Below are 27,906 nucleotides of genomic sequence, written 5' to 3' on the forward strand. Positions count from 1 at the left end.
CAAATAACTAGGACGAAGTGAAAAGAGTCAGTAATAAGATTATCAATTTTTCAGGGGTAAAATAGAGATAGAAGAGAATTGAGAGAGAAAGAGAGAACGAGAGAGAAACACACACATTGAGCTGCCCTCAATTTTGGCTAGATGCATTTTTACTCATTTTTTACTTCTTATCTTTAAGCTCGTTTCTACATAGTAAGTCAGTGCTAGGACTTTGTGCAGTTGCGCTTTGGTCGAAATCTTGTTCCGTACTATATGTTAAAGTTTTGTTTGACTAATTTTATTATATAGTATACTTTCAAAAACTTTGTAGACCATACATGGACGGTAATTCTTTGATAAATCGTTAGCTTTCCCTGGTTTTACAATGGCGACAATTTTTGCTCTGATGTTGATGGGGAACATTTTTCTTCGGAAGAATACCTGAGAAGGACTTTGCAAGCCATTGCCTATTAAATCTGCCACTGTCATCAATGCCATCAAAGCCAGTGGCTTCTCCAGTTTTCATTCCATTAAGAGCTTCCGTGATTTCTTCACAGGTAAAAGAGTTGAAATACTCTGTTTCGAGTGGACAAGTAGAATTTAAAGTGTTGAGTACTTTTTTAATTTTAATTGGGACGCCACATAATTTGGTGTTGAATTTTACACACAAAAAATACATAAGATTAATAAAAAAATTGTTTTATTGTCTAAAACAAAAATAGTACTTAAATAAACGTACATAAGTAAATATTTGTAAATTAAATGTATACTAAAACTGTTCGATGTTATCGGAAATAGTCCGTATCAACACCTTGCTGCATCCTTATACTGTACGGAACGTTATGGATAGAATTTCCGGTATCGACCGCTCTTTCATTTAAAATGTCTCGAATTAGTCTCTTTTTGTACTTCTTAAACTTCTGTTCGTGGACAAATTGTTTGAAGATTTCTCTAGTGTTCGGGATGTGCCTGTCCAAAAATTGGGTTACCCTAAAATAAATTGTATAACTTGACTTAAAAATTAATGGACTACTTAGGAAAAGAGAAAACAATAAGTGGAGATCTAACAATAAAACACATCTGTATTTTCAACGAAAACATTTCGTTTATAAATTCGCAAAAGTGTGTGTGTTATTGCGTTGCCGCTCCTGCAATACTCAGATCAGACTTATCGATGGATTCTTATGTATTTTTTTCTTCTGAATCCAAATCTGAAAACGGCATTTCGATATTTCTAACCGTCTTCGAGATAATCGACCTCAAAGTCTAAAATGTGACGTCACAATCGTTTTATTTTCTGCCGACACACTACACGTCCAGCTGAAATCGTTGCTATTAAGTAGGCTAGTTTTTTAATCTCGATTTGTTAAGCAAAGCATAGGTTATTTACATTTGAGTTTGACACTTCGTGAATGTCAAACTAAATTTTAAATTAAGTATTAATAAAACATCAATGACATTTGATAGTGAATTTAATTATTATATAAAATAAATAAGATGTTCAAAAATACAATTTGAGTATATTTTAAAAGCAATAATTCTTTAACAGCTTTAAAAAGGTTTATATGAGTATATGGCCTCCCCTTTATGATAAATGGACTGTTCCATTTGCTATGAAATTAAAATATAGTCGGTTCGCTAAACTCGACACAACTGGCTAGTGATTTTAGTAGGTAATTTGTTTGTTTTTTGAGAATTTTGCCAAAATTGGCAAAATTACTAATTAGTAATTATTAACTAAATAATAATCATTTTTTTTGTCAAATTGGCAAAATTATTGACTAAAATCACTAGCCAGTTGTGTCTGAGTTTAGCGAACCGACAGTATATGAAATAATATTGTTTGGTATAAAAAATTATGGTCTGATATGTGCAATTACATCCTTCTAATGGAAAAAAATATTTGAAGATTTTTCTCAAATTATGGATACCAACAACATTTTCATTTATAACTCATTTTATTTTTAATTTGACGAAGAAAAGTTATTCTTCATAAAAAGCTCTTTATGTTCTAAGATTTATAATGCAACCATCATATATAAAATTTTATCAATTTTATACGAGGCATATAAAAAATATGAATTTCGATCAAGAGTAAACTACTTTTATAGTTCATAACATTTAAATTAGAATGATATAATTGCACATAAAAACATAATTATTAATTCTAAACTACTTTTCATAATAGTAATTTTCCATATTATGAATTAAAATACGTAAATATACAAAGTTTTCGTTATGATAATGCTCGCATTTTCAGCTTGTTTCAATTTATTAATTTCCATCGATTCTAATAAAGATAGCTTTTATTTTGAATATGCAGAATTTGAAACTGTTCATTAAAAGAATGATTATGATCTAGAAGGTAAAGTGCGTATGTAGAAGTGTCTGTTTTTCTATTGTTGAAAGCCCTTTTGTGTTCTGCTATCCGTTTGTCAAAGGTTCTGCCAGTTTGACCGATGTAAGTTTTCGGACAGTCACCACAAGTTAGTTTGTAAACACCACTCTGTAGTTGTTTTCTCTTTGGGCTCTTATTGTTCTTAATATATTTGCTTAAGTTGTTAGTTCTGAAAGCTGGTGTTATTCCTTTCTTTTTTATGTATCTGGCTATTTTTGTTGTTATCTTGCCAGTATATGTGAGAGAGCATAAGGTACTGGGTTATTTCTGTGGTGGTGGATAGACTAATGCCAGATATATAAAAAAGAAAGGAATAACACCAGCTTTCAGAACTAACAACAACTTAAGCAAATATATTAAGAACAATAAGAGCCGAAAGAGAAAACAACTACAGAGTGGTATTTACAAACTAACTTGTGGTGACTGTCCGAAAACTTACATCGGTCAAATTGGCAGAACCTTTGACAAACGGATAGCAGAACACAAAAGGGCTTTCAACAATAGAAAAACAGACACTTCTACATACGCACTTCACCTTCTAGAGCATAATCATTCTTTTAATCAACAGTTTCAAATTCTGCATATTCAAAATAAAGGCCTTAAGCTAAATTGAAAAATACAGATATAATTCTGAATGACCAACTCGAGACAAACAGCTCCCCACGCCTCAACCTCTTCAGTTAAAGACTTTAAAAGGCAAACCCATAGTGATCTAAATTACTTGGGAAAGGCTCTCTGCCGAAACAGCTGTAGTCACATAGTTGTAATAAATTTTGTGGAAGTATAGAAAACAAACGTTTTCAGTGTTTTATTGTCAGATAAAATGAACTTCCATCAAGTAACGGTCGAATCCATCAATTAATGGATTTCTGTTTGGTGTTTTATACTGTCACAGACGGTTTAAGAACATGTTTTATTACATAGGTAATACATAGGTGTACTATAGAGTCTAGATGATAAGAGCAGCTTCGTAGCAGCCCAAAATTAATTGAAGAGGGAGGAAAGTAAAAAGACATAAGATGCATTGAAAACTTGTACTGATATCAAACGACACAGTTTTTAACTTTTAAATTAATTTTGTCAAAATTTTGTAATGTAGGTATTCTTTTGACTTCTCAAAAACAAAAGAAATTTTGTATATTTGATTAAATAAATTCTATTCTATTCTATTCTATTCAATTAACAATTAAAAATAAACAATTCTATATTCAAGCCCATACATATAAGAAGAGGTATTCGACAGGGATGTGTGCTTCCCCTCTTTTATTTAATGTAAAGTTTATTCGGAAGCCATATTTCAAGAGTCTTTGGAAGATGCAGAGATGGGAATCAAAGTGAATGGAGTATTGATCAACAATATACGATAGGCTGATGATGATGTCGTAATTTGTGACAACATGAGTCGATCTTCAACAACTTGTCACTATAATCGGAGAATACAGTAAACGAATGGGATTAGAGATTAATACCAAAAAGACTTAATTCATGATCATCTCCAGAAACTTGGATGCACTTGAAAACTCCACCATAACACTGAATACCAAGTCCATTGAAAGAGTGAGCAATTTAAATACCTGGGAACGTGGCTTTTTGAAGACTGGGCATCAGACAGGGAGGTAAAATGTCGCATTGAGCAAGCTCGACAAGCTTTCGTAAAATTCAGGAAGGTACTGACCTGTTAAGAGCTCTCTCTTCAACTGAGACTAAGGTTTACTAAGTGCTACATATGGTCATGGTCGGTGCTGCTGTATGGCGTAGAGACTCAAAACGAGGAATATAAAAAACAGATTAGAAGCCTTCGATATGTGGCTTTATCGCCGTATCCTAAAGATACCATGGACGGTGAAAGTCACAAATGTAGATGTCCTTAAAAGAATCAACCAAGAACGCCAACTTTTCGAAACCATCAAGAAAAGTAAAACGGCGTATCTGTTATACCATTAGTTACCATCTGTTATCATGAGTGGATTTGCATTTGAAGAAGAAGGACTTGACGGAAAGATCATTTCTCTATGGCAATGCCAATTTTAAAGTGTGTTAATGACGAGTAGAAAGTTTTGTTGACTGGCTAAACGAGAGCTAGCTTAAAACAGTGGCGGCCCGTGAGATAGTGCCATAGAGCCATGGCACTACCTTGCTAACTATGCAGAAACATATTTTTTATCTTAAAAACATTTTAATGCCTGTTTATTTTTTTTGTGAATATTTCTCTTTATTTTTATAAATTATATCAAATCTGGCAACTGTGTAGCGCAATGCAAATCTACCGACTCTGGCCACCCACAGCTGACCGGATAAAGGATGAAAATCATAAAAATCCCAGTGCCGAACGGCATAGTGGCTCGTGAGAAAAGAGAAAGATTGTATGAGCATCCTGTGTAAGTGACAGAGAGAGAGCGGTATTGCACTTTTAACATACGTTTAAATTGGAGTCTCCGTGCCAGGCTCGAAATCTCGAAAAGGAAGTTAGTGGATCTTAAGATACAATGTTTTAGATCTACATATTTCTAGTTTCTTTACGCGTTCGCTTGACGCTATTGTGTTTATTGTCTACTACTGTATTGTATATTTGTGTTTATACTCTACTATATTTTTTAATTTGTAATTATTAGTTAGTGCGTTGTGATCGTGGGTGTCGTAGGTATAAAAATAATATTTGGATTATTTTCTACGTTTAAATTATTTATTGACAATGAATCAAATTAGTATATTAAAAAACTCTTTTGGTGGTTTTTCGTTAGAAAAAACACTACAAATTAAAGAACTCGGTCGGCCTTTACCCGATTTAAAAATTGAAAAACAAAGTGGAAATGGACAAAAACTTCGCTGTCGTAAGTTTTATAAAATTATTTATGATAAAAATAGCTGGTTGTGTGGTTGCGAACAAACTAATAAACTCTTCTGTTTTGTATGCGTTTTGTTTGGAGGTGACGAGACTTGGTCAAACAAAGGCACCGATGATCTTGTACATATATGGGAGAAATTGAAATCCCATGAAAAATCTAAAGTGCACATGAATAACGTTTTTAGCTTTTCAATGCTTGGTAAGTTAAATATAAAAACCCAATTAAATTCAGCTTATCGTGATACTCTATTTATATTTTATATCCTTTTTGACCATATCGTAAAACCGCCACAAAAAATTTAGGCAGCTGCCCGGATTCTGGCACTACCTTCCTAAAGTTATACGAGCCGCCACTGGCTTAAAATCTCTTTCAAGATTACAAGAGTACAAGTGTCAAAAAATACTTTACCTGGTCCATACTTCATCTTTATTATTTCGTAGAATCCAGTAACGGGGTAACAAAAGGCAAGTAACAGGCGTCATAGCTACGATTCTTCTTCGCTCGAATTTTTCACCGACACTAAAGCAAGCGCCTGGCAAATATTCACATACCTTCATAAAATGCGTCTGCTCTCTACATTCGACTTTTCGGTTCCTGTGAATGTGTAGTTCCTTCGAAAACGTTTCCGAAAAGATTGATGACATTCCCGAGTCCTAAAAACATTTGAAAATTACATACGTAAAAAGGTTCCCTATGCCGCTGAGAAAGAGTGCGATATGCTGGAAGAAATATGGCAACACTGCGTTACACATCAATTATTCATCTCTCTTACCCCACCACTTTCGCCTCGCTGCATTACTCAGTGTCGGCCATTAGCCTTCGAAGATTGAGGTCCCGGTTATATTATACGTTATATTATTTTATCCAAAGAAAACAAACGCAAAACTGTGCACCGACCATCGCACAATAAGCTTAATGGGACACACACTAAAAGTATTTCTTAAAGTGATACATACAAGAAAGTGATACACAAAAAACTAGACGCTGACATCAGTGATACTCAGTTCGGGTTTCGAAACGGACTTGGAACAAGGGAAGCACTATTTGCACTTAATATCATGTGCCAAAGATGCCTGGATGTTAACCAGGATATATATATATATATATATGTGCTTTATTGACTACAACAAGGCGTTCGATAAAGTTCGCCACGAACACCTGATGAGACTGTTGGTAGAGAAAAACTTGGATAAAAGGGACCTCAGAATTATTTTCAATATTTACTATAACCAGAAGGCGAATATTAGAGTAGAACGGGAAACAACCGAGGAACTCGAGATCAAAAAAGGCGTAAGGCAGGGATGCATACTTTCACCAACCTTGTTTAACTTATATTCAGAAGATATTATAAACAGAACCCTTGCTGACCAAGATATAGGAGTTAAAATAAATGGCACTTTAATAAACAATTTGAGATACGCTGATGACACAGTATTAATAGCAGAAACCCCGGAAGATCTTCAAACACTGATAAACAGAATAGTAGAGTGCAGCGAAAAGTTCGGTTTATCACTTAACATCAAAAAAACAAAAATAATGATGGTGTCGAAATCTCCACAAAATTTTTCTGACATAACCGTACATGATCAAAGAATTGAGCGTGTTAGAAAATATAATTACCTGGGAACTGTGATTAATGAAAACAACGACAACTCTGAAGAAATCAAGATCAGAATAGAAAAAGCTAGAGCTACTTTTACCAAAATGAAAACAGTTTTATGCGGAAGAGAACTAAGTTTAAATCTTAAAATTCGCCTGATGAGATGTTACGTGATGTCAGTTTTTTTCTATGGAATGGAAGCTTGGACACTGAAAAAGATCGATACAAGGAAAATAGAAGCATTCGAGATGTGGATGTACCGCAGGATACTGAGAATATCGTGGACAGAGAGAGTGACAAACATGGAAGTGTTGCGAAGGATGCAGAAAGAAAAAGAACTTGCGCTTACTATTAAAAAGCGCAAACTGCAGTACTTGGGACATATAATGAGGGGACAAAAGTACCAGCTACTACAATTAATTATTCAGGGAAAAATAATAGGTAAAAGATCCATTGGCAGAATAAAACATTCATGGTTGAAGAATTTAAGAGATTGGTACAAGTGCAGCAGCTGCCAATTATTTAGATCTACGGTATCAAAAATACGCATAGCCTTGATGATAGCCAAACTTCGGAACGAGGACGGCACCTGAAGAAGAAGAAGAAGATATTATTTTGTAGACATATCTACATTCGGTTTTCAATGTTTATATTATCGCTCGAAAATAGAACTTAGAACAGTCAGTTTGCAATGTAGAAAAGAGTTACATTGTATATTATAATGGCCTTTGACGCCGGGTTTTTGGAGTTTTGGATACACAAAACGTGCTCATATTAATATCAAAGAGCGCAGGTGTAGGATCGCTAACTCAACAATATTTTCCTTAGAACTGTAGAACGGATTGAGTTTTGCTGACTTTGCAAACTGATATTTGATGGTTCCCTTTTGAGTAGGTTGGACTTAAAACATGTTTTGTTTTTTTTCTATTGGTCAATGATGAAAGAAGGAAGGATTAAACTTTTTCCTTATTGGTTCAGATTGAATTATGAGTGTTTTGAATTTGTAATTGGTCGATGGGATCGACCCTGTGATGATTTTGTGAGATGTTAGTTTGGGGAGAAGGAGTTAAAGAGTTCTAGTAAGGCTGTCATCGAGTTTAGTTCAAGAGAGAGAGAGAGCTATCGACAACTTAAGATATTGCCGGTTCCCTCGGGGCTGCGATATGCGGCTACCGGCAAAAATTAGCGGTGCAGTTCCAGCTAAGTTTTGCAAGTGTATTGCAGAAGTTTTTTGTGTTTAGTTGGTGTTGGTCCCATCATGGTCTAAGCAAAACGTAGACTACCGCGTTCTCGCTGTTTTCAAGCGAATCGCCGTAATGATTTCATACCACTTTTGGTATGCAGGTTTTGGATTTTTTTATGCAGTCAGATCCAGGAATTATGCATTATAAGTTTTCTTTTTTCTGATACTAGTTTTAACCGCCTAGTTGGATCCTAAGGTTGCTAGTAAATTTTGATCACGTTTAATGAACTTTAAAATATTTTTGTTCGAGTAGAAAGCTGAATTTTTCTATGATAACTTTCGTAATGAACTATGAATAACCTTATGTACTGTTGCTGTAGCTATTAACAATGTGAAGTGATTTTCGCCTAGTGAAATAGCGTCTTGGGCTTACAAACCAACCAACAACCAGAAGAAACCAGGACAATGATTGTAAAGGTATCATTTTTATGTTTGTAGAACTTTTCGTTTCATTTTTTTTTTGATTTGGTAATCTGGTCTCAATCTGTAACACCGACAGATCAGAGATTCATTTTTTTTTTGTTTTTTAATAAATAATGTTTGATTTACAAAATATAAATTTATTATTTCTTTCCTTCTCTCTTGAATCGTAAGAACAATAAAGAATTGGCTGAGTATAGCATATTGGGTATAGAGTAAATAAGGTAAGTTACATTATAATATTTTGTATATTATGTATATTTTCTGTGTGACCATGTTTTTGTTTTATTTTGACTTAGCATCTATCTATTTTTCCTTTATTTCTATTTTTGTGTATAAAATTTGGTTCCTTAAGGTAACCAGTGGCGCCCAATATTATATTTTATTTTAATTTTACATCCTTATTTCGATTTTTCTATCTTTTTAATTTTTCTAAGCTAATAAGAGTATATCATAACACCTAAGAATCCACCCCTTTTCAAAGCTCTGAGACAGTAGCGACCGCGGCCATGTTCTTCATTATGTAACATCCCCCTATATGACATATCAACATCTTGTCAAATTTCAAAAATTACACCCTCTTTTTGGGGCACGTTTCAAGGCCGAACGGAAATTCACGATGAATCTGAAGACTTTCCGCTTCGATCTTCACTGAAATCTCTACACTCTACACTATTTGCGAACATGTTGAACAGATATGCACTTTTATCCACAAACTTCGATTAACTGACCATGAATGTTAATAGGTGAAATCCATATTACATTTAAATAAAAAAATATGAAAAAATATTTTTAAGAAACGCTTTTCTTTAGTTATGAGTGACTAAAATTAAACATATAAAAAAATCAACCAAAAAGCAAAAAATAAAAAAAATTGAAAAAATCTAACACATTCGTCAAAGAAAAGCGTGGCGCGTCTTACAGTAGCGATCAACAGGTAGCAACAAACGCGTTCCAAGAATGGCGGTACAGAGCCCAATTTCAGAAATATGTTAGTATGTGGAAATTACTCTATAACGAAATAAAATATTGAAAAAAGGAGCCTGTACCGCCATTAAGAAAGACAAAAAAATACACTTTCTTCAAATGAACTTTTTTATCCCGTGCATAGATTTTGTGTCACATTCTTCTTCTTCTTCAAGTGCCATCTTCGTTCCGAAGGTTGGCGATCATCTGGGCTATACGTATTTTCGAAACTGCTGACCGAAACAATTCGTTGTTGCTACAGCTATACCATTCCCGTAGATTTATTAGCCAGGAGTTTCGTCTTCTTCCTATGGACCTTTTTCCTGCTATCTTCCCCTGCATAATTATTCGAAGCAGTTTATATCTTTCGCCTCTTGTAATGTGTCCCAAGTATTGCAGATTGCAGTTTTCGTTTTTTGATCGTAAATATGAGTTCCTTTTCTTTATTCATTCTTCTCAAGATCTCGACGTTTGTGACTCTCTCCGTCCATTATATTCTCAAGATTCTGCGATACACCCACAGTTCGAATATAGGTTGCGACGCCGTAATGTTTATCATAAGTGGCTACCAGTAAATCGTAGCCAGGTATCTTTCCCCTTAAATCAAGCTGGACGTTGTCTTCAGCATTGGTCTCTTGTATGGCAACCAGGTCAATGTCGTTATAGTGTAGGATTTTTTGCAACACTTGGCATTTTGCCTTGCTTATGCTCTCGATGTTAAGGTGACAGACTCGGATACAAGGCCCGAGATATCTAGTCAGTTGGTTCTGAGAAGAACCTTTATTTGTTCCCATCGTATGTTTACGAATAGATAAGATTTCTGTTTGTGATCTGTGATGTTGGCAGGATTTTTTTTTTTTTTTTTTTTCGTTAGTCTGCCGCCAAATTTTACTAGTTCATTTAGCGTTACCCAGGGTGCACCACGTGGAGGCGAACTAGCGTTACACCCCACATGACAGATGACAACTGAAGTATGATGGATGCCAGTGGTGCATGGCAACTGACATGTGACGTATGATAGTAATGGTGTGTATGAAAAAGTTTCCCAAAAGAAAGTGATTGTGAAGTTACAAAAAAGCAAACAAAGAAGAAAACTATAGGATCCAATACATAATGAAACAGTAAACTTACGTGATGCGTTTTTGACAACTTTATCATTTCTTGTAGCGTCGAAGGTAGTGGTGATATTGATTTCTTGAAGGATCTCGATTCTTTGGTCCTTTGACTGGGAGATCTTGTAAAAATGTACATATCTTCGAACGGTACGTAATCGAAGTGCAATTCTGACGACATTTGAGTGTCTTGGGATGTTACATATTTTCGATATTTATAAAAGATCTGCGTGATGGTAGATAATCTGTCAGCAGATATTTCTTCCGGTACCGTGAGCTTGTAGACGTCTACACCGGTAGCGTTGCATTTATGGACTTGGATGTTTTCGATCAGACAAGCAGAACCTGAAAGAAGAAAAAGATATGGTTTCACCAAGACCAGCACATTTTGGTATGGTACCCTCTGGATGATGGATTGGTAGATTAGAATTAGAATGACCTCCTCATTCTCCCGATTTTAACCCAAAAGATTATTTATAAAAATAAACCAGCAAGTGTTGCAGAGCTAAGACAAAGAATTATCAATGAATCTATATTTAATTCTAGAGAAACATTGAGAAAGCTTTTTTTGACATTAAAATATAACAAGAGTGCAATGATATATTAGGTACCTAGTAAAAAAGGGAGAGCCAAAGCACCTCAGACCTGATTTGTTAAACTAAAAATTGCCTAGTCTTAACCTTATCTTAGGAACAAGTCGAAAGATGGCATGAATATTTCAGTGAGTCTCAAGTGCAGCCCCAACCAGAACACCCACAAAATATTGAAAGTTGGTCACAGAACAACTGAAAGCGCAAAGCAGCCGGCTTTGACAAAATTATACGTTGTTAGTCAACGAGTTGTTAAAAGCTTACCCAAGCACAACAACAGAGCCGATCAAACCACGTTTGGGAAATGCCTGGAGAAAGAAAATTCCTCAAAGAATGGAAAAGGAGAATTAATAAGGATACCGAAAAATGGTCAAATCGTCATCATCATCCAGCCTGCTACGTTTAAAGTTAAACGTAGGCCTCCCCTAATTTCTTCCAGTTCTGTAGATCTTGCGCTTCCTGCAACCAATCCCCACCGACCCTTTTGACATCGTCTATCCACCGTGTAGGTGGTCTACCTCTACTTGTTCTATCGGTTGAATGGATAGGTATTCCCTTTGTATTGTGTATGAATGAGATATTTCCTGTAATTAATTATATTATTTTGTAACCTATGTTCGGAAAAAAATTATATAAAAAAAAGATTAAAAACAAGCTGAAAATGCGAGCATTATCATAACGAAAACTTTGTTTATTTACGTATTTTAATTCATAATATGGAAAATTGGTATTATGAAAAGTAGTTTAGAATTAATAATTATGTTTTAATGTGCAATTATATCATTCTAATTTAAATGTTATGAACTATAAAGGTAGTTTACTCTTGATCGAAATTCATATTTTTTATACAGTATGTCCCTGTAAGTTGTATCCATATGGAAAACTTTTTTATTATTAATTTTACGAAAAAAAGTCATTCTTCATAAAAAGCTCTGCATGGTCCAAAACCGAAGATTCAACCATCAGACATAAAATTTTATGAATATTATACGAGGTATGTCAAAAAGTTTGAATTTCACTCAAGAGTAAAGTAGCTTTATTGTTCACAATATTGAAAATTGCTATTATGAAAAGTTGTTTGGAATTAAAAACTATATTCTAATATGCAATTACATCCTTCTAATTGAAAAATTTTTTTTTGAAAAATTATGGATAACATTATTTTCAGTTATTTCAATTCTCATAACTGTTTTATTATTAATTTTACGAAAAAAAGTTATTCTTCATAAAAAGTTCTACGTGGTCTGAAACCTAAAATACAACCATCTTATGTCAAATTTTATCAATTTTATACAAGGTATGTCAAAAAATATGAATTTGGCTCAAGAGTAAAATACCTTTATTTTTGACAATATCGAAAATTGTTATTATGAAAAGTTATTAAGAATTAAAAACCATGTTTCAGTATGTAATTACATCCTTCATATTAAAATATTTTGAACTATAAAGGTACTTTACTTTTGATCTAAATTTATCTTTTTTGACACACCTCGTATAAAATTGACATAAGATGGTTGTATTTTAGGTTTTAGAGTATTTTAGACCATGCAGAACTTTTTATTACGAATCACTTTCTCGTAAAATTAATAATAAAAGAGTTATTAGAATTAAAATTACTGAAAATAATGTTAGTTATCCATAATTTTTCAAAAAAAAAATTTTCAATTAGAAGGATGTAATTGCATATTAGAATATAGTTTTTATTTCCAAACAACTTTTCATAATAGCAATTTTCAATATTGTGAAAAATAAAGCTACTTTACTCTTGAGTGAAATTCAAATTTTTGGACATACCTCGTATAATATTCATAAAATTTGATATCTGATGGTTGAATCTTAGATTTTGGACCATGCAGAGCTTTTTATGAAGAATAACTTTTTTTCGTAAAATTTATAATAAAAAAGTTTTCCATATGGATACAACTTACAGGGACATACTGTATATCTCGTATAAAATTAATAAAATTTTAATATATGATGGTTGCATCATAAATCTTAGAACATGAAGAGCTTTTCATGAAGAATAACTTTTCTTCGTCAAATTAAAAGTAAAAGAGTTATAAATGAAAATGTTGGTATCCATAATTTGAGAAAAATCTTCAAATATTTTTTTCCATTAGAAGGATGTAATTGCACATATCAGACCATAATTTTTTATACCAAACAATATTATTTCATATACTATCGGTTCGCTAAACTCAGGCACAACTGGCTATTTTAGTCATTTTAGTCAATAATTTTGCCAGTTTGGCAAAAAAATGATTACTATTTTGGCAAAATTCGCAAGAACAAAAAAAATTACCTACTAAAATCACTAGCCAGTTGTGTCGAGTTTAGCGAACCGACTATATTTTAATTTCATAGCAAATGGAACAGTCCATTTATCATAAAGGGGAGGCCGTATACTTGTATAAACCTTTTTAAAGCTGTTAATAAATTATTGCTTTTAAAATAGGTATATTCAAATTGTATTTTTGAACATCTTATTTATTTTATATAATAATTAAATTCACTATCAAATGTCATTGAAGTTTTATTAATACTTAATTTAAAATTTAGTTTGACATTCACGAAATGTCAAACTCAAATATAAATAACCTATGCTTTGCTTAACAAATCGAGATTAAAAAAAACTAGCCTACTTAATAGCAACGATTTCAGCTGGACGTGTAGTGTGTCGGCAGAAAATAAAACGATTGTGACGTCACATTTTAGACTTTGAGGTCGATTATCTCGAAGACGGTTAGAAATATCGAAATGCCGTTTTCAGATTTGGATTCAGAAGAAAAAACTACATAAGAATCCATCGATAAATCTGATCTGAGTATTGCAGGAGCGGCAAGGCAATAACACACAGACTTTTGCGAATTTATAAACGAAATGTTTTCGTTGAAAATATTAAAAAAAAAATAAAAAAATTATATTATTCAAAAAAAAATGATTTAAAAAAAATCACTAAGAGGTTCTAAATCTCCGAGAGGTTGAATCGGGTTTAGTTCCTATCGTAATGAAAAAAAAAAAGAAAAAAAAATAATAATTGGCATAGTTGTATTTATTAACATAGCAAGTAGACATTGTTATTTGTAAGCTTTTTTTTATTATTCTTTATTTTTAAGTGTATACTGGACAATTTTGTATGAACAAATAATAATTTTATATGTAATTACGTGGCTAAAGGTTCTAAACCAAGGCCAGAATAAAAAAAAATCTTGATCGCTTGACGCATGTTCTTCTTCTGATTTCTTCGTTTCTAATCCTGTCTCTGAGAGTCAGTCCAAGTAGTAACCATTCCATTCTTCTTTGGGCCACTCTAAGTTTGGTTGCTGTGATGTGGGTTAACGATAGTGTTTCGGCGCCGTAAGTCATGACTGGAAGCACACATCGGTCGAAAGTCTTCTTTTTCAGATAATTTGGCATGTTGCTCTTGAAGATGTCGGATAGAGCTCCATATGCGGCCCATGCTAAGGTGATTCTTCTTTGCAGTTTGATTGTCCCTGGTAATTTGGATTTCATGCTTTAAGTGTTTATATTTATGGACCAATGCTATTTCTCTGCAGAAATATAAATTAACAGCAATAATAATTATAAACAACCGATTGGCCAACACTGTGAAACCAATGTTAAGGAAGGAACAAGCTGGCTTCAGACCAAACCATTCATACATAGACCAAATTAACACACTTAAAATAATCGTAGAACAGTCGCAAGAATTCGTCTCTTCACTTTTCATATGCTTTGTGGACTTCAAGAGAGCCTTCGACAAGCCTAAACTCACACACATGGCCATATGGAAAGTACTAAAGGAAAGAGGAACACAAGAAAAATAAGATATTTACCTTTCGTAATGAAGTGTACGTAGGGTGGAGATCCAAATGCATCGCCCAAAATTATTTCGTCGGCTTTGTAAGTCTTCATTTTAGTTAAGATACTGGCTTCCCTCTTGGTCACCGAATCCCAGTTCTTAAAATAAGTGAATTTATCTAGTATTGCCTGTATTTGATTCCAGTCTGTTATAGAATAAAAAACAAAATAAATTACACAGTGCGGTGAAATAAGTGTTACCCCCCCCCTGTTAACTTATTTATTTTACGAATATAAGCAAAACGCTCGGACAGGTCGATTTTTAACTAACCATAGTATATTATAGCATCAACATTTCGAACTTTACGCGATCCCTCTTCAGGTGACAGCCATAGCTTTAATTTTTTAAATGGGAAAGTACATCATGTGACAGCTCATGTAAAAGCTCTTAAAATATTGATTTCAAAAATGTATAATACTTTAATCCTGTTTGAGAGCGTAGGCGCAAAATTTCGGTCGAATTCTTTCTAAATGCAATCATTTTTTTCGAATCCTGAAAAAACTAATAAATATTTTTGAAAAATTTAAACGCAAAATGAAATATTACAGTATTCTCGATGGTACAAAGTCCCTGAGAACTCCTATAATGTTTATTTTAATAAGTCACAGTGGTGAAAAAAAGAGAAAATTTAGTGTGATTTTTAATTTCAAATATTTCATCGAAAAGAAAGTTTTTGTTTATTCTAAGGGACTGTCAGCCCTCGGTAATATAGCCCAATAAATGACCGTTTTGGAGTGTAATTTCCAGAGGCAACTCCGAATTGCATGAAAATTTGGATTTAGGTTCTACTTACCCTCCACTTCAAAGTTGAATTTGTGCCGTTGGTTGCTTTTACTTGGGGGGTGGCATTTACCCCTTCTCGGGGGGTGAAAAACGCGTGTTTAAAATAAGGCCAGAAATGGATAATTGACTTATTTTAAGCACATTTTGTTCTATAAAGTTTTTTACGTAAGTCAATACTTTTTGAGTTATTCGCTATTTAAAATGTTGATTTTTCAACAAAAAAAACTACGTTTTCAGACCGTTTTTCCCAGATAACTCAAAAAATATTTTTAGAAAAAGTGTAGCCTATAAAAAAACGAAAATAATGGTGTATCAGTTAAGTCTATAAATTGAGTACAACCAAATTGTAGCTCATGAAAAATATTATGTTCTTATTCGTATAATTCCAAATCGAATAATTCAACGCGAAATCACCGAAGAAAGAAGCGTTTTTCGGGAAAACCTTATTAACATTTTTAAAGTATCGAAAAAAAGCTTATTATTTGTTTTTTACAAAAGTATACAGCATAAAAAATTAACGAGTTACACTGAAAAAAAAGTTGACCCCTTTTTTTGGTAAAAAAATCGTGAAAACCTCCCTCTATTTAGCACCCTAAATAAAATTAATCGTTTGGCTTTACCATCTATTTTAAGTATGTATTGTTTATATGATCTGTAAGTTTGATTGGTTTGAAGTGCTTATTTTTGAAAACATTTGGTTTTATAGTCAAAAAAAAATTTGAAAAATTTCATTTTTTCAAAATAACTTAAAAATTATTAGTGATAAGAAAAATCGTAAGGAGTAAAAAAATGTAGGTTTTGCTATTATAAATATGCTAGTTTCATTTTGTTTCTCCGTAAGACAAAAATTGGTTAAGATATGGCTGTTCAAAATTTGCATACACTCGTGATTAGTGACCCATTCAAGCTTTCTCAATTATAACCCTTTCAAAAATAAACACTTTAAACCGGTGAGACTGACAGATCATATAAAAAATAGATAAGTAAGTAAATTGTTTGTAAAGCGGTAGCAATTAACTTCATTTGGGGAGCTAAACACGGCGAGATTTTCATGATTTTTTACAAAAAAATAGAGGGCCAACTTTATTTTGAGCGTAATTCGCTTATTTTTAATGCTAAAACTTTTGTTAACAATTAAAACAAAGCTTTTTATAAACACTTTAAAAAAGTTTAAATGGGTTTTTCCCGAAAATTGCTTAATTTTTCGGTGATTTCACCTTGAAATATTCGATTTGGAATTAGACGAATAAGAACGTATTTTTCATAAGCTACAACTTTGTTTTTATGTGATTGATAGACTTTACTGATACACCATTTTTTTCGGTTTTTTATAAGTTACACTTTTGCTGAGGATATTTTTTTCGATAAAATATTTACTTTTTGAGTTATTTGCGAAAAACCGTCTGAAAACGTAGTTTTTTTGTCGAAAAATCAACATTTTCAATGGCAAATAACTCAAAAGGTATTGACTTACGTAAAAAACTCTCTATAGAACAAAAGTTGCTTAAAATAAGTCAATTTATCCATTTCCGGTCTTATCTTGAATGTATGTTTTTTCACCCCCGAGAGGTGACTGTCACCCCCCAAGGAAAAGCTACCAACGGCACAATTTCAACTTTGAAGTGGAGGGTAAGTAGAACCTAAATCCAAATTTTCATGCAATTCGGAGTTGCCCCTGGAAATTACACGGTATCGCCGAATTTCCCGTTCATTTACTGGGCTAATAATATAATCTTTCATTCTGCGTTTAAATTTTTCAAAAATACTTACTAGTTTTTTCAGGATTCGAAAAAAATAAATGCGTTTAAAAAGAGTTCGACCGAAATTTTGCGCCTACGCTCTCAAAAAGGATTAAAGTATTATACATTTTTGTAATCAGTATTATACAAGCCGTTAAATGAGGTGTCACATGATGTACTTTACCATTTAAAAAAATCAAAGTTATGCCTGTCACTTGAAGAGAGATCGCGTAAAGTTCGAAACGTTGATGCTATAATATACTATGATTAGTTTAAAAATCGACGTGTCTGAGCGTTTTGCTTATATTCTTAAAATAAACAAGTTAACAGGGGGGGGGGGGGTAACACTTATTCCACCGCACTGTATAAGTAAAAGTGTAAAGAGCTTTCTATCGCTTGTATGTATGTACAGTCCGTACAATATAGATACCGTTGCACGTCATCCGCGTCATAACACATGACATCTCATGATACCAATACGAAATATTTAAGTAGGTAGCAGGTATGTTCCTTTTTAGAATCGTTTAGCTGAGTACACTTGAATTACAGCCACTAGACATATTTTATTATATACGCGTAGAAATAATATTGGAAGATTACTATTAATGTAAATTTAAAGAAACTTACCCTAACTTGTTTCATTTAATTTGTATAAGTGGAATATAAAGCATTTTTATAAAGGACACTTGTTCGGATTACACATGGACGTATAAATAAAGACGTATAAATCTTTATTTATACGTCCATGGGATTACACTCTAACTGCAATCGAACAAAGGTGACAATTTGGCATAAATTGGTAACATTTATTTGACAGTTGCGGTGTCGACACTTCAGATTTGTTTTTATTCTTTACAATAAGTATTTGTTTTATTATACTTATGGTTTTTATTATTTACTTTAACGTAATTATAACTTAATTATTGTTTTCTATTTCTGTTTTTATTTATTTACATTGAATATTAATTTGTTTTGTTGTATAATCCACTTTGCAATAATTATGTGATATACTTGATTTAAAATTATTTCAAGAATTTTTTGTAGTTGGGCAACAATGTCAACTTAGATCTCTGATGTAGATAATGACATGCAACGGTATCTATATTGTACGGACTATATGACAGTGTATGTCACAGGAGCACGATTAGCCAGTCTTTGTGTAACAGAATCGTGCTATGACGATGAATACGGCTAATAAAATAAAAATTCTTAAAAATTTACTTTAAAAGCAGGAAGCCGTACCTTCTAACACATAGTCCCTAATAATCGAATGAAAGTCGTCTTTCTTGATCACCAAAAGTTCACAATGTGTTGCAGTTATATACGTAGCCATCCTTTTGATATTATGAAGTAAACTGACGTCTCCAAAAGTCGATCCTGGACCTAATACTCCGGTATTTTCAGAAATCCACTCTTTTAAAAATTTGTCGTAATGGGATACTTCTACGCTAGCTTCGCCAGACAATAGGAAGTACATAGCTACAATGTATATCTATCGTTAGACTCTGCAATAGGGCATTCCAACATGCTGTCAAAATTAAATCAATATGGCGGCTGGGAGGCAAACATAAATATTATTCTGTTAGTTCTTAACGTGTTTTAGATCATTTTAATTACGTGTCTTTTTAATTTTGTTTTATACAAGGATTAATTTAACATTTTCGCTGAAAGAATTAATTTAAAAAGATAATATGCCTCATTTCTCTTATGTATTGAAGGGTGGAATGCTAAGTAACCGTGATAAAGTTCAGTTTTATCGGTTACCATCAGTGCTACATTTTAAGCATGCAACTGAACTAAATAAGTTATCATCTGAGAGACAAAAACAATGGTTAAATGCTATAAAATATCCTATAAAAATGCTAAATAACTAACTATGTCCATGTTACTTACTCTTGGAAAACTGTCTCCACTGTAGGTTAACTCAGACTCCTTGAGGGAAAAATGTATATATTGATGTGATCTTGATTATTGATATGAGATAATATTTTTATATGTCATTTAATTTAATCAATGCATTAATAATAATCTAATTAATTTACCAGATCACATATCAATATGTTTTCAATCTCAGGGCTTTTTATAAAATTAATTACTTACATACGTGGCTTCTAAGTATTTCTCAATGGTTCCTAATCGGGATAGGAAAGAAAAGAGTAAAATAATAACACATATGGGTTACAATTGTAATCAAAATATTGTTTATTTTATTTAAATGGCAATCACTGCTTAATATTTGCTATATCTTATTATTCTTAAACATAACATTTACACATGGGAATCTTATTTCCTTTTGGTTTCCAATTGAAAGTTTTTATTAACATTTAACTATTATGATTTATTAGCAACAATTCTATTTAAGTTTGATGAAGCTTTTCTGATATTATTGATTATGTTTCTTCAATTTTAAATGTGGTATTTAATACGAAAAACCCATACATTCATGTCCAAACAAATGAGACTGACCTTTTTCTGGTGAACTGAGAATGTCTTCACACAAGACCCGTTTCCTGCTATCCTTGGCTGCAATCAAAACCTCGTCCTGGCTTCCAGTAATGTTCTCCTCTGAAACTAGCTCGTATAGCTCTCGTTTCCTGCTTCTGTCGTGATGCTGTGTTCTACCTTTTTCGAAACTGTAATCAGCTACCGAGAACTCTTGGCTCAAGGAGGTTCTTTTACTCTCAACCTGGCCTACCTCTCGTTCCACGATAGATACTCCACACTCACGGAACTACACCGGCTTTCTCACTCTCCGTACACTACCGTCTACTACTGGACTTCACTTCTCCACAGCTCAAAACATTCTGATCTCTATTTGTCATTCATTCCCCTACTTTCTAAATATCCCTTCCAGATTCACAAATCAAACTTCCACCACCAACTCTCATTCGCAGTATTCCTCAAAACCAATTTTTAATCTTTCTAAATATGCTTAATGGATTTCAAAAGAAAAATAGTTAATTCCCATTCTAAAATTACTTTCTACTAATTACAAAATTTAATGATCTATTATCTACTTCAACTGAGTCTTATTTAGCATAAGCTAATGATCGAACCTTCCGCGAACTACGATAATGACCTATTATCGATTTCACTTGAGTTTTATTTAGCATAGGCTAATGATCGAACCTTCCGCGAACAACGATAATGGTACGCCATTCACTTTGTTTATTCTAAGCGCATTTTCCCGAGTTTCGTTTAATCACTTCTTAAAATTAAATATAACAATTTGTTGTATACAGGTTGTTCTAAATTTATATGCCCGTGGTTGAGAAAATTGAAAATATTTTATATTAAATTGAATTTTGTTTATAATTATTAAAATTTAATTTTCATATCAAATAGAAATATAACAATATATATATATATATATATATATATATATATATATATATATATATATATATATATATATTATTTTTTTCCAATCTTTTGCTTGTACCTACTAGCAAGATCTGTATTGTGTCTACCAACAACTTTCGAAAATATTCACTCATGTTCATTTGTTCACTGCTTAAAATTAAATAAAATCGTTACAGTACTTCTACAATTAAAAACTACACAAAATCAACAACAAAATGTTCAGAAAATTCAACTAAAAAGCTATTAAAGGTAAAATACTTAAGAAACACAATGTGGTACAAATATATAAATAAATACAATGCCTCCCAGCAGTGTCATAAACGTCGAAGTCTTGGAATGCCCTATTGCCCTATTCAATTGACAAGCTATCTCTGCGGTCTTACCTGTTGGCTCATGATTTTGCCTAATAAGAGTACGACCTGGGGGATAGTACTCAAAAAAAGTAACGGCAGCCAAAGCGGCTTTAACCTCCGGTGGATACCTCCTGAAATATTTGAGACCACCGATCACCTTGTTTAATTGTTTTCTTTCTTCCACTGTTCGCCATGCAGTTGGTTTTCGTAAAATAGATTTTTCGTACATGGTAAGAGAACTTAAAATTTTCGTTTTCTTCGTCAGTAATAGAATATTTCTCGTGACGTTTTCACCTGTTGAAAGGAATTGTAAACATGTATGAAAAAGTTAAACAGAGATACAGTTGAACCAGAATATGAATAGACGTGTACATAGTCAGCGCTCTAGCAGATTTCAAATTGATACTCAGTTGATCGAGAACGGCTTAGCTGTTTATGTGGATAGTTCGCTGTAGAAGCGATTCGCGACGTTGTCAAATTTTGGACAAAATCTAAATTTTAATAATTTTTAGTAATAGTGATTTTGAATGCTCAAGCTAGTGAAATTATACACTCAAGTCTTAAGCCCACCGAGAAGCAGCTGCTGATAATTTTTTGGCACCGAAATCACTTATTTTAATATGTATTTAATGTTTTTTAACGTATTTTATTATTATTACTTGTTCAATATGGCCGTAAACTTCTTTAATAGTATTTTATTCACTCTGAGCTGTAGGTGCATAGACTTGTACTACATTCTTTTTAACTTTTAGGATATGAAGCTGTAACATCCTTATTCTTTCTGATAGAGCAGTAAAGCCAGTGATTGATCTATTGGTAATTTTATCCAACAAAATTCCGACTTCTTTTGGATGGGTCTGCTGATTGTCGCTTCCAGAATTGTGTATCTTTTTCGCTATAGGTGAAATTTCTTAATCATTTTAGGCACGATGGGACCCTATAACTTAAATAGTAGAACCTAAAAGAAAACGTTTGAACACTGTGCCGTCACTTTTCAGTGGCACATGCGTCGACAGTGGCGCATCAAACTTTCCACTTATGGACGGGATAAATAAATTAAAAGTTACCCTCCCTTACTAACAGAATTAAATTTTTTTTATTTTTTTAAGTTCTATGTGATTAACACATAGGATTCAGCGTAATTTTAACCCACCACCCCCTTCCCCCTGCCCTCACCATCAAAAACTTCATTTTTCGTTTTTATTTTTTTTGGTGGGATGCAATCAATTTTAAAATTTCAAAAAATTCACACGCATAGCTGAGGTTTTTATAAAACTTGCCTATTTTTTATAGACCCATAGGTAGAGTGTACATAACCTCAAAAAATTAAAAGAATTTTTTTTTTCAAAAAAGCGTGTAACTTTTTTTCAGGAATAGCTGCAGGTCTAATTTTTTCTTAATCTTGTGTGTTTTATCAAACACTATATTTTTAATTTTTTTTCAGATTTTTCCGTAAGGCTCCCCACCTTCGAAAATCCGAAAAACTGTTTTTTGGGGGGTTTTGGGGGATTTTCCCTATTTTATAGACTTCATAATATATCAAATCAATTTTGTTTTTATAGGTTCTATGTAACTTGAAGTAACTGAGTCCTTTAAAATATTTAAAAATCAGAAAAACACATTCAAACCCCCCAAAACCCCCTTAAAAAACAGTTTTTTGGATTTTTGAAGGTGGCCAGCGTTACAGAAAAATCTGAAAAAAAATCAGGAATATAGTGTTTGATAAAATACACAAGACTAAGAAAAAATTAGATCTACAGCTATCCCCAAAAAAAAGTTATATACTTTTTTCCAAAAAACAAATTTAAAAATTTTTTTGAGGTTATGTACACTCAACCTACAGGTCTATAAAAAATAGAAGTGTTTTATAAAAGCCTTAACTATGCGTGTGAATTTTTTGAAATTTTAAAATTGATTGCATCCCACCAAAAAAAAGTAAAATCGAAAAATAAAATTTTTGATGGTGGGGGCAGGGAGAAGGGGGTGGTGGGTTAAAATTACGATGAATCTTATGTCTTAATCACGTAGAACTTAAAAAAATGAAAAAAATTAAATTCTGGTAATGAGGGAGGGTATTTTTTAATTTATGTATCCCGTCCATAAGTGGAAAGTTTGATGCGCCACTGTAGACGCATGTGCCACTGAAAAGTGACGGCACAGTGCTCAAACGTTTTCTTTTAGGTTCACAGTTTTTCGATTTCTTTCTAACGCATTAAATTGTATGTGACAGAAAAAAAGGCACGTCGGTGATTACATTTCGTCGGTGACATTTTTATAACATTTCTTCTAGTTATTCTAGTTGTCGATAGATGGCGCCATAATAAAAAAATATTTTTTTTTTAATTAGATCATAATATTACAAATATAATCTGTATAATTTATAAGACTATACAAATCAAAGAAAATACCATTTTATAAATGCAAGAAACACATTTGATTTGTTTTTATTCCAAATTGAAAATAAAATGTGACAACTGTCAGATTTAACTAAAATGTCATGTTAGAATAAATGTCATAAATGTGTATTATCACGGACTTATCCTTTTTCCTATCATTTGTTACGCACTGAAAAATGATCATGAAAAGGACAATATTTAAGTTATAGGGTCCCGTCGTGCCTAAAATGATTAAGAAATTTCACCTATAGCTGCTCTTAGTCTATTATCTTGTATTTCATTTTTTGTCATGATCATTATACTAGGGAAATGTAATGGAGTAGTTTCCTGTTCCATCGCAGTCTAAAAGTCATTAAAACTTCTAATATCCAATAGTTGACCGATCCAGGATTATTTTTCTTGGTACTATTTTGACTCTATCTTGCTACGGATGTTGCTGCTATATCAGAGTAGGATATGGGAACGGAAAATTTGGTAATTAGGTGGAGAAAAGGGTCTAGGACATGATTTCCCCCAAGTGAAAGGAGATTGGGAGATAATTACGGCTCACGTGGACATAGTCGTATCCCTGAAGTATATCTGTCTTCTACCGGGAGGGTAAAAGAGTAGCTACCGGCTACCCATATTAGTAGGTTAGATACCTTTAAGTGACGCATTTGAAATAATGGTCAAAATCATATTGGAACGACTGAAATTGAAATTAGATCTTCTTCTTTTGGTGCCTATTCGGTTCGAATATTGGCGATCATTCTGTCTATAATTATTTTATTAAATGATGCTTTAAATACATTAGTTGTTGTGGAGAACCATTTCCTCAGGTTTTTTTAACCCTGATATCATTTTCTCCCAATTTCTCGCTTTTCGAATACTTTGCCGTGAAGGATTATTTTCAGTAATCTAACTTTCTTCTTTTATTCGTATACATCACTTCTCTTCCTTTCCCCATTCTTCGTAGCACGGTCTCGTTGGTTATCTTGTCCGTCCATGATATCCTTGGATTCGCCTGTATAGATAGCCACATCTCGAAGGCTTCATAAGTTTTTTTCTCCATCGCTTCAGTGAGTGTCCAGAATTCAAAAGTGATAGTAGATAAAAAACAGTTAATAGCAACCCAAAAAATTTTGGACATCTTGGATATTAGTGCCCCCTATGTAAAGCACAGCTGAATCTTATGTTTGTGCGTCACAGTGTTGCCATGCCATTTCTTTCATAATTTCAATCAATGTTAAATGTACCTACAAGAATAATAGAATAAGAACGTTTACTTCTCCGTCATTATACTAGGTAGAATGACGACAAATAAGGTGTCAAATGAAAGCTTATAATGTCTTATAATGTTCTAATGTCGACATTAAAAGTTGCACTATTTGTTTTTTCTATAAAACATTTTGATCTAAAACTTACCAGAAAACTTCTTTGTACTCTCTACTTTCAAATAAACGTGATTAAGAAGCTAAATTTTAAACTTCGTCAAACAACTTTTGCGATTAAACTTTGCAATGCACAAATACGCACCTTTTTCTTTGAAAAATTCATAACCTTCATCATGATAAGAATAAAAACTTGAAGCAGGTATCTTTGTCTTCAGAAATGTTAGAGCTATATACTGTAAAAATTTCAGAAAAAAATATTAAAATGGAACAGAGTTGTAGCGAGGTAAATTTAAAAAACGTAATTTCATTCTTTTGTATTTTTAGGTTAAAATTGCGATTTTGACAATGTTCCCGCACATAAAATTCAAAATAAACGTCATTTTCGTTTTCAGCACTCTCGAAAATATAAAGTATGAATAAAATTAGCCATTCACCCCTCCGTCGTCAGTATCTCGAAAACTAAGCGCTTTTTTGAGGGTGTCCCGCTCGTGTACAGTTGAGTCCCTGAATCTTTACCCGTGCGTCATCATTTAAAGCAAATGAAATAAGTCGATGATAAGTCGGAAATTAAAATTTACTAAACGCAACAGCAAGTCACTTACTTTCACTTGCTGTTGCGTTTAGTAAATTTCAATTTCCGACTTATCATCGACTTATTTCGTATGCTTTAAATTAAATTGTTTAAATGATGACGCACGGGTAAAGATTCAGGGACTCAACTGTATAATATCACAAAAAATTGTAACGTGATAGTATGAAAAAATAGAGGATACGGCAAAGGTGTTACAAGTGATGGTCGGATCCAATGCCAAAATCTACACAGACATACAGTTGAGTCCGCGAGTCTTTACCCGTGCGTCATCATTTAAAGCATACGAAATAAGTCGGAAATCTATTTCACGCAACAACAACTGACAGAAAGTGGCTACTGTTCCGATTACGGGTTTCATTATAAAATTTGACGTTATCAAATATATAGAATATCAAATGTAAGTTTTGCTTCAAAATTTTTATGCAGAATTACAGCTACATTTGAAGTAGCTTAATAAATTCTTTTATTATTATTGATTAATAAATAAATAAACAATTTATAAAAAAATCCAACATATTTTATTTTTGTTATTTTATTCACTTTGACGGAAATCTAAACACAGTCATTTCTTTACTGTGTGAATGACGTTAGCTTTGTATGTTTTAAATATTAATTGCCAAAATAGAATTATTTACCTTAAAATTTCAAAGCCCAATATAAAATTAGTTGTGAAAACAACTGTTTGTGTAATTTAAAGAAACTTCAAAACGCAAAAATTCGACAAAAACCGCAAAAAGTTCAACTGACTGAGCCACAAAATTAAACAAAGCAGAAACGTCAAACAAATTGTGCTTAAAATATGAAAACATACCGAATCGTCTTTTTTTGTACCTATCTCTTTTCAATGCACTGAGTCTAGATGGTTCATAAAAATAACATGTGTTGTTACTTAATAACAAACGGCAGCTGGTTTGTCCTGAGTTTCACGCATGGAAGAGAATGATGCTAGATAAAAAGTATGTGTTTTATCTCGCCAGGTATTAATGACGCACGGGTAAAGACTCGCGGACTCAACTGTATTAGGGTGCACTAATATCCAAGATGTCCAAAATTTTTGTACCAAATGGTCTACTTTTGACGTTCGTTCACAGACTATACAGTGAGCAGGAGCAGGTAAAGGTTGGAATTATTTCATTTTCTCGAGAATGGACGATTTTGGAAAAAAATCCCGAAATAGGTCAATTTTTATTTTTAAATTACGACTTTTTGGCATATATATCATACTATTGACGTCACTCATCTGGGCGTGATGACGTCATCTATGATTTTTTTTAAATGAGAATAGGGGTTGTGTAATAGCTTATTTGAAAGGCAATTCAATTCTCTATTCAGTAATATAAACATTATCATAATTATTTATACAGGATGTCCAAAAAAATTTTTTTTTGGACATCCTGTCCACATTTTACTGCTCTCAGAAAACAGAAAAAAAGTTTTTTTGAAAAATATTGATTTAAATGTTCAAACTGTCACTAGTCTGGTGGGTGGCTGCTTTAATATTGAATTTAAGCAAAAAACAATATTTATTTGCCAAATAAACATGTTTTCCTGTTTTCTGATAGCAGTAAAATGTATTTTGAATTAAATAAATTACACACATTCTTCTTTTTATGTCAATAATATTAATTAAAAAAAAATTTGGACACCCTGTATAAATAATTATGTTAATGTTTATATTACTGAATAGATAATTGAATTACCTTTCAAATGAGCTATCACACGATCCCTATTTTCATTTAAAAAATCATCGATGACGTCATCATGCCCAGATGGGTGACGTCACTAGTATAATATATATGCCAAATAGTCGTAATTTAAAAATAAAAATTGACCTCTTTTAGGATTTTTTTCCAAAATCATCTATTCTCGAGAAAATGAATTTATTCCAACCTTTACGTGCTCACTGTATAATATAAAAGTAATATTTAAAGCCTTAAATGGCAAATGTGTACTGAAAAATCTTACTTAATCGAGTCTCTTCAAACTCTCCCAACCAATACCTATTATCATACACTTCTCGTATTAAAGCTCTCAATCTTCTTCTAGCTATTTTGCGTCTTGCCATTTCTTCCGCCGGCGTAAGAGATTTTCGTGGCATTTTTGATGACATTCTAGTCAAAGAAGTAAAAACCCGTAAGTATTTGTTCTCGGTTCAACAAAAACTATGCTTGTAAATATAATGAATTATTTTGACATTCGTTTTTGACGCTTTATAGATCTCTCCGTCTTCTTTTTGTTTTTGGTTTCGCTGCAAGGCGATTACCAGCACGATTTATAGGCGACCTTGACGC

General features: G+C 32.7%; 2 protein-coding genes across 4 annotated transcripts in view; one reads left to right on the plus strand and one right to left on the minus strand.

Moving 5' to 3' along the window:
- Positions 1 to 27,906, plus strand: part of LOC114335067 (nuclear hormone receptor FTZ-F1 beta) — a 179,635-nt gene that overhangs the window by 104,057 nt on the left and 47,672 nt on the right. The window lies entirely within an intron of this gene.
- LOC114335069 (cyclic nucleotide-binding domain-containing protein 2-like) lies at positions 663 to 27,804 on the minus strand. Its single transcript, XM_050652239.1, has 7 exons — positions 27,581 to 27,804; positions 21,285 to 21,548; positions 18,781 to 19,017; positions 14,991 to 15,161; positions 10,584 to 10,909; positions 5,632 to 5,876; positions 663 to 969 (listed from the first exon to the last, which is right to left on the minus strand). The coding sequence occupies exons 1-7, from the start codon at positions 27,723 to 27,725 to the stop codon at positions 765 to 767; spliced, it is 1,593 nt and encodes a 530-aa protein (XP_050508196.1). The 5' UTR covers positions 27,726 to 27,804; the 3' UTR covers positions 663 to 764.

This window comes from Diabrotica virgifera, chromosome 5 (assembly GCF_917563875.1).
Source record: "Diabrotica virgifera virgifera chromosome 5, PGI_DIABVI_V3a".
In the NCBI taxonomy this organism is placed as follows: domain Eukaryota; kingdom Metazoa; phylum Arthropoda; class Insecta; order Coleoptera; family Chrysomelidae; genus Diabrotica; species Diabrotica virgifera.

What these genes read in the sequence shown, in the direction of transcription:
- LOC114335069 (XM_050652239.1), bottom strand. Translation starts at nt 27,725, where the DNA reads ATGTCATCAAAAATGCCACGAAAATCTCTTACGCCGGCGGAAGAAATG. An exon ending in TAGGGACTATGTGTTAGAAG is followed by an intron (nt 15,162 to 18,780) that starts GTACGGCTTCCT and finishes ATTCTATAACAG; the next exon opens with ACTGGAATCAAATACAGGCA. An exon ending in CGTACACTTCATTACGAAAG is followed by an intron (nt 10,910 to 14,990) that starts GTAAATATCTTA and finishes TTCTTCTTTCAG; the next exon opens with GTTCTGCTTGTCTGATCGAA.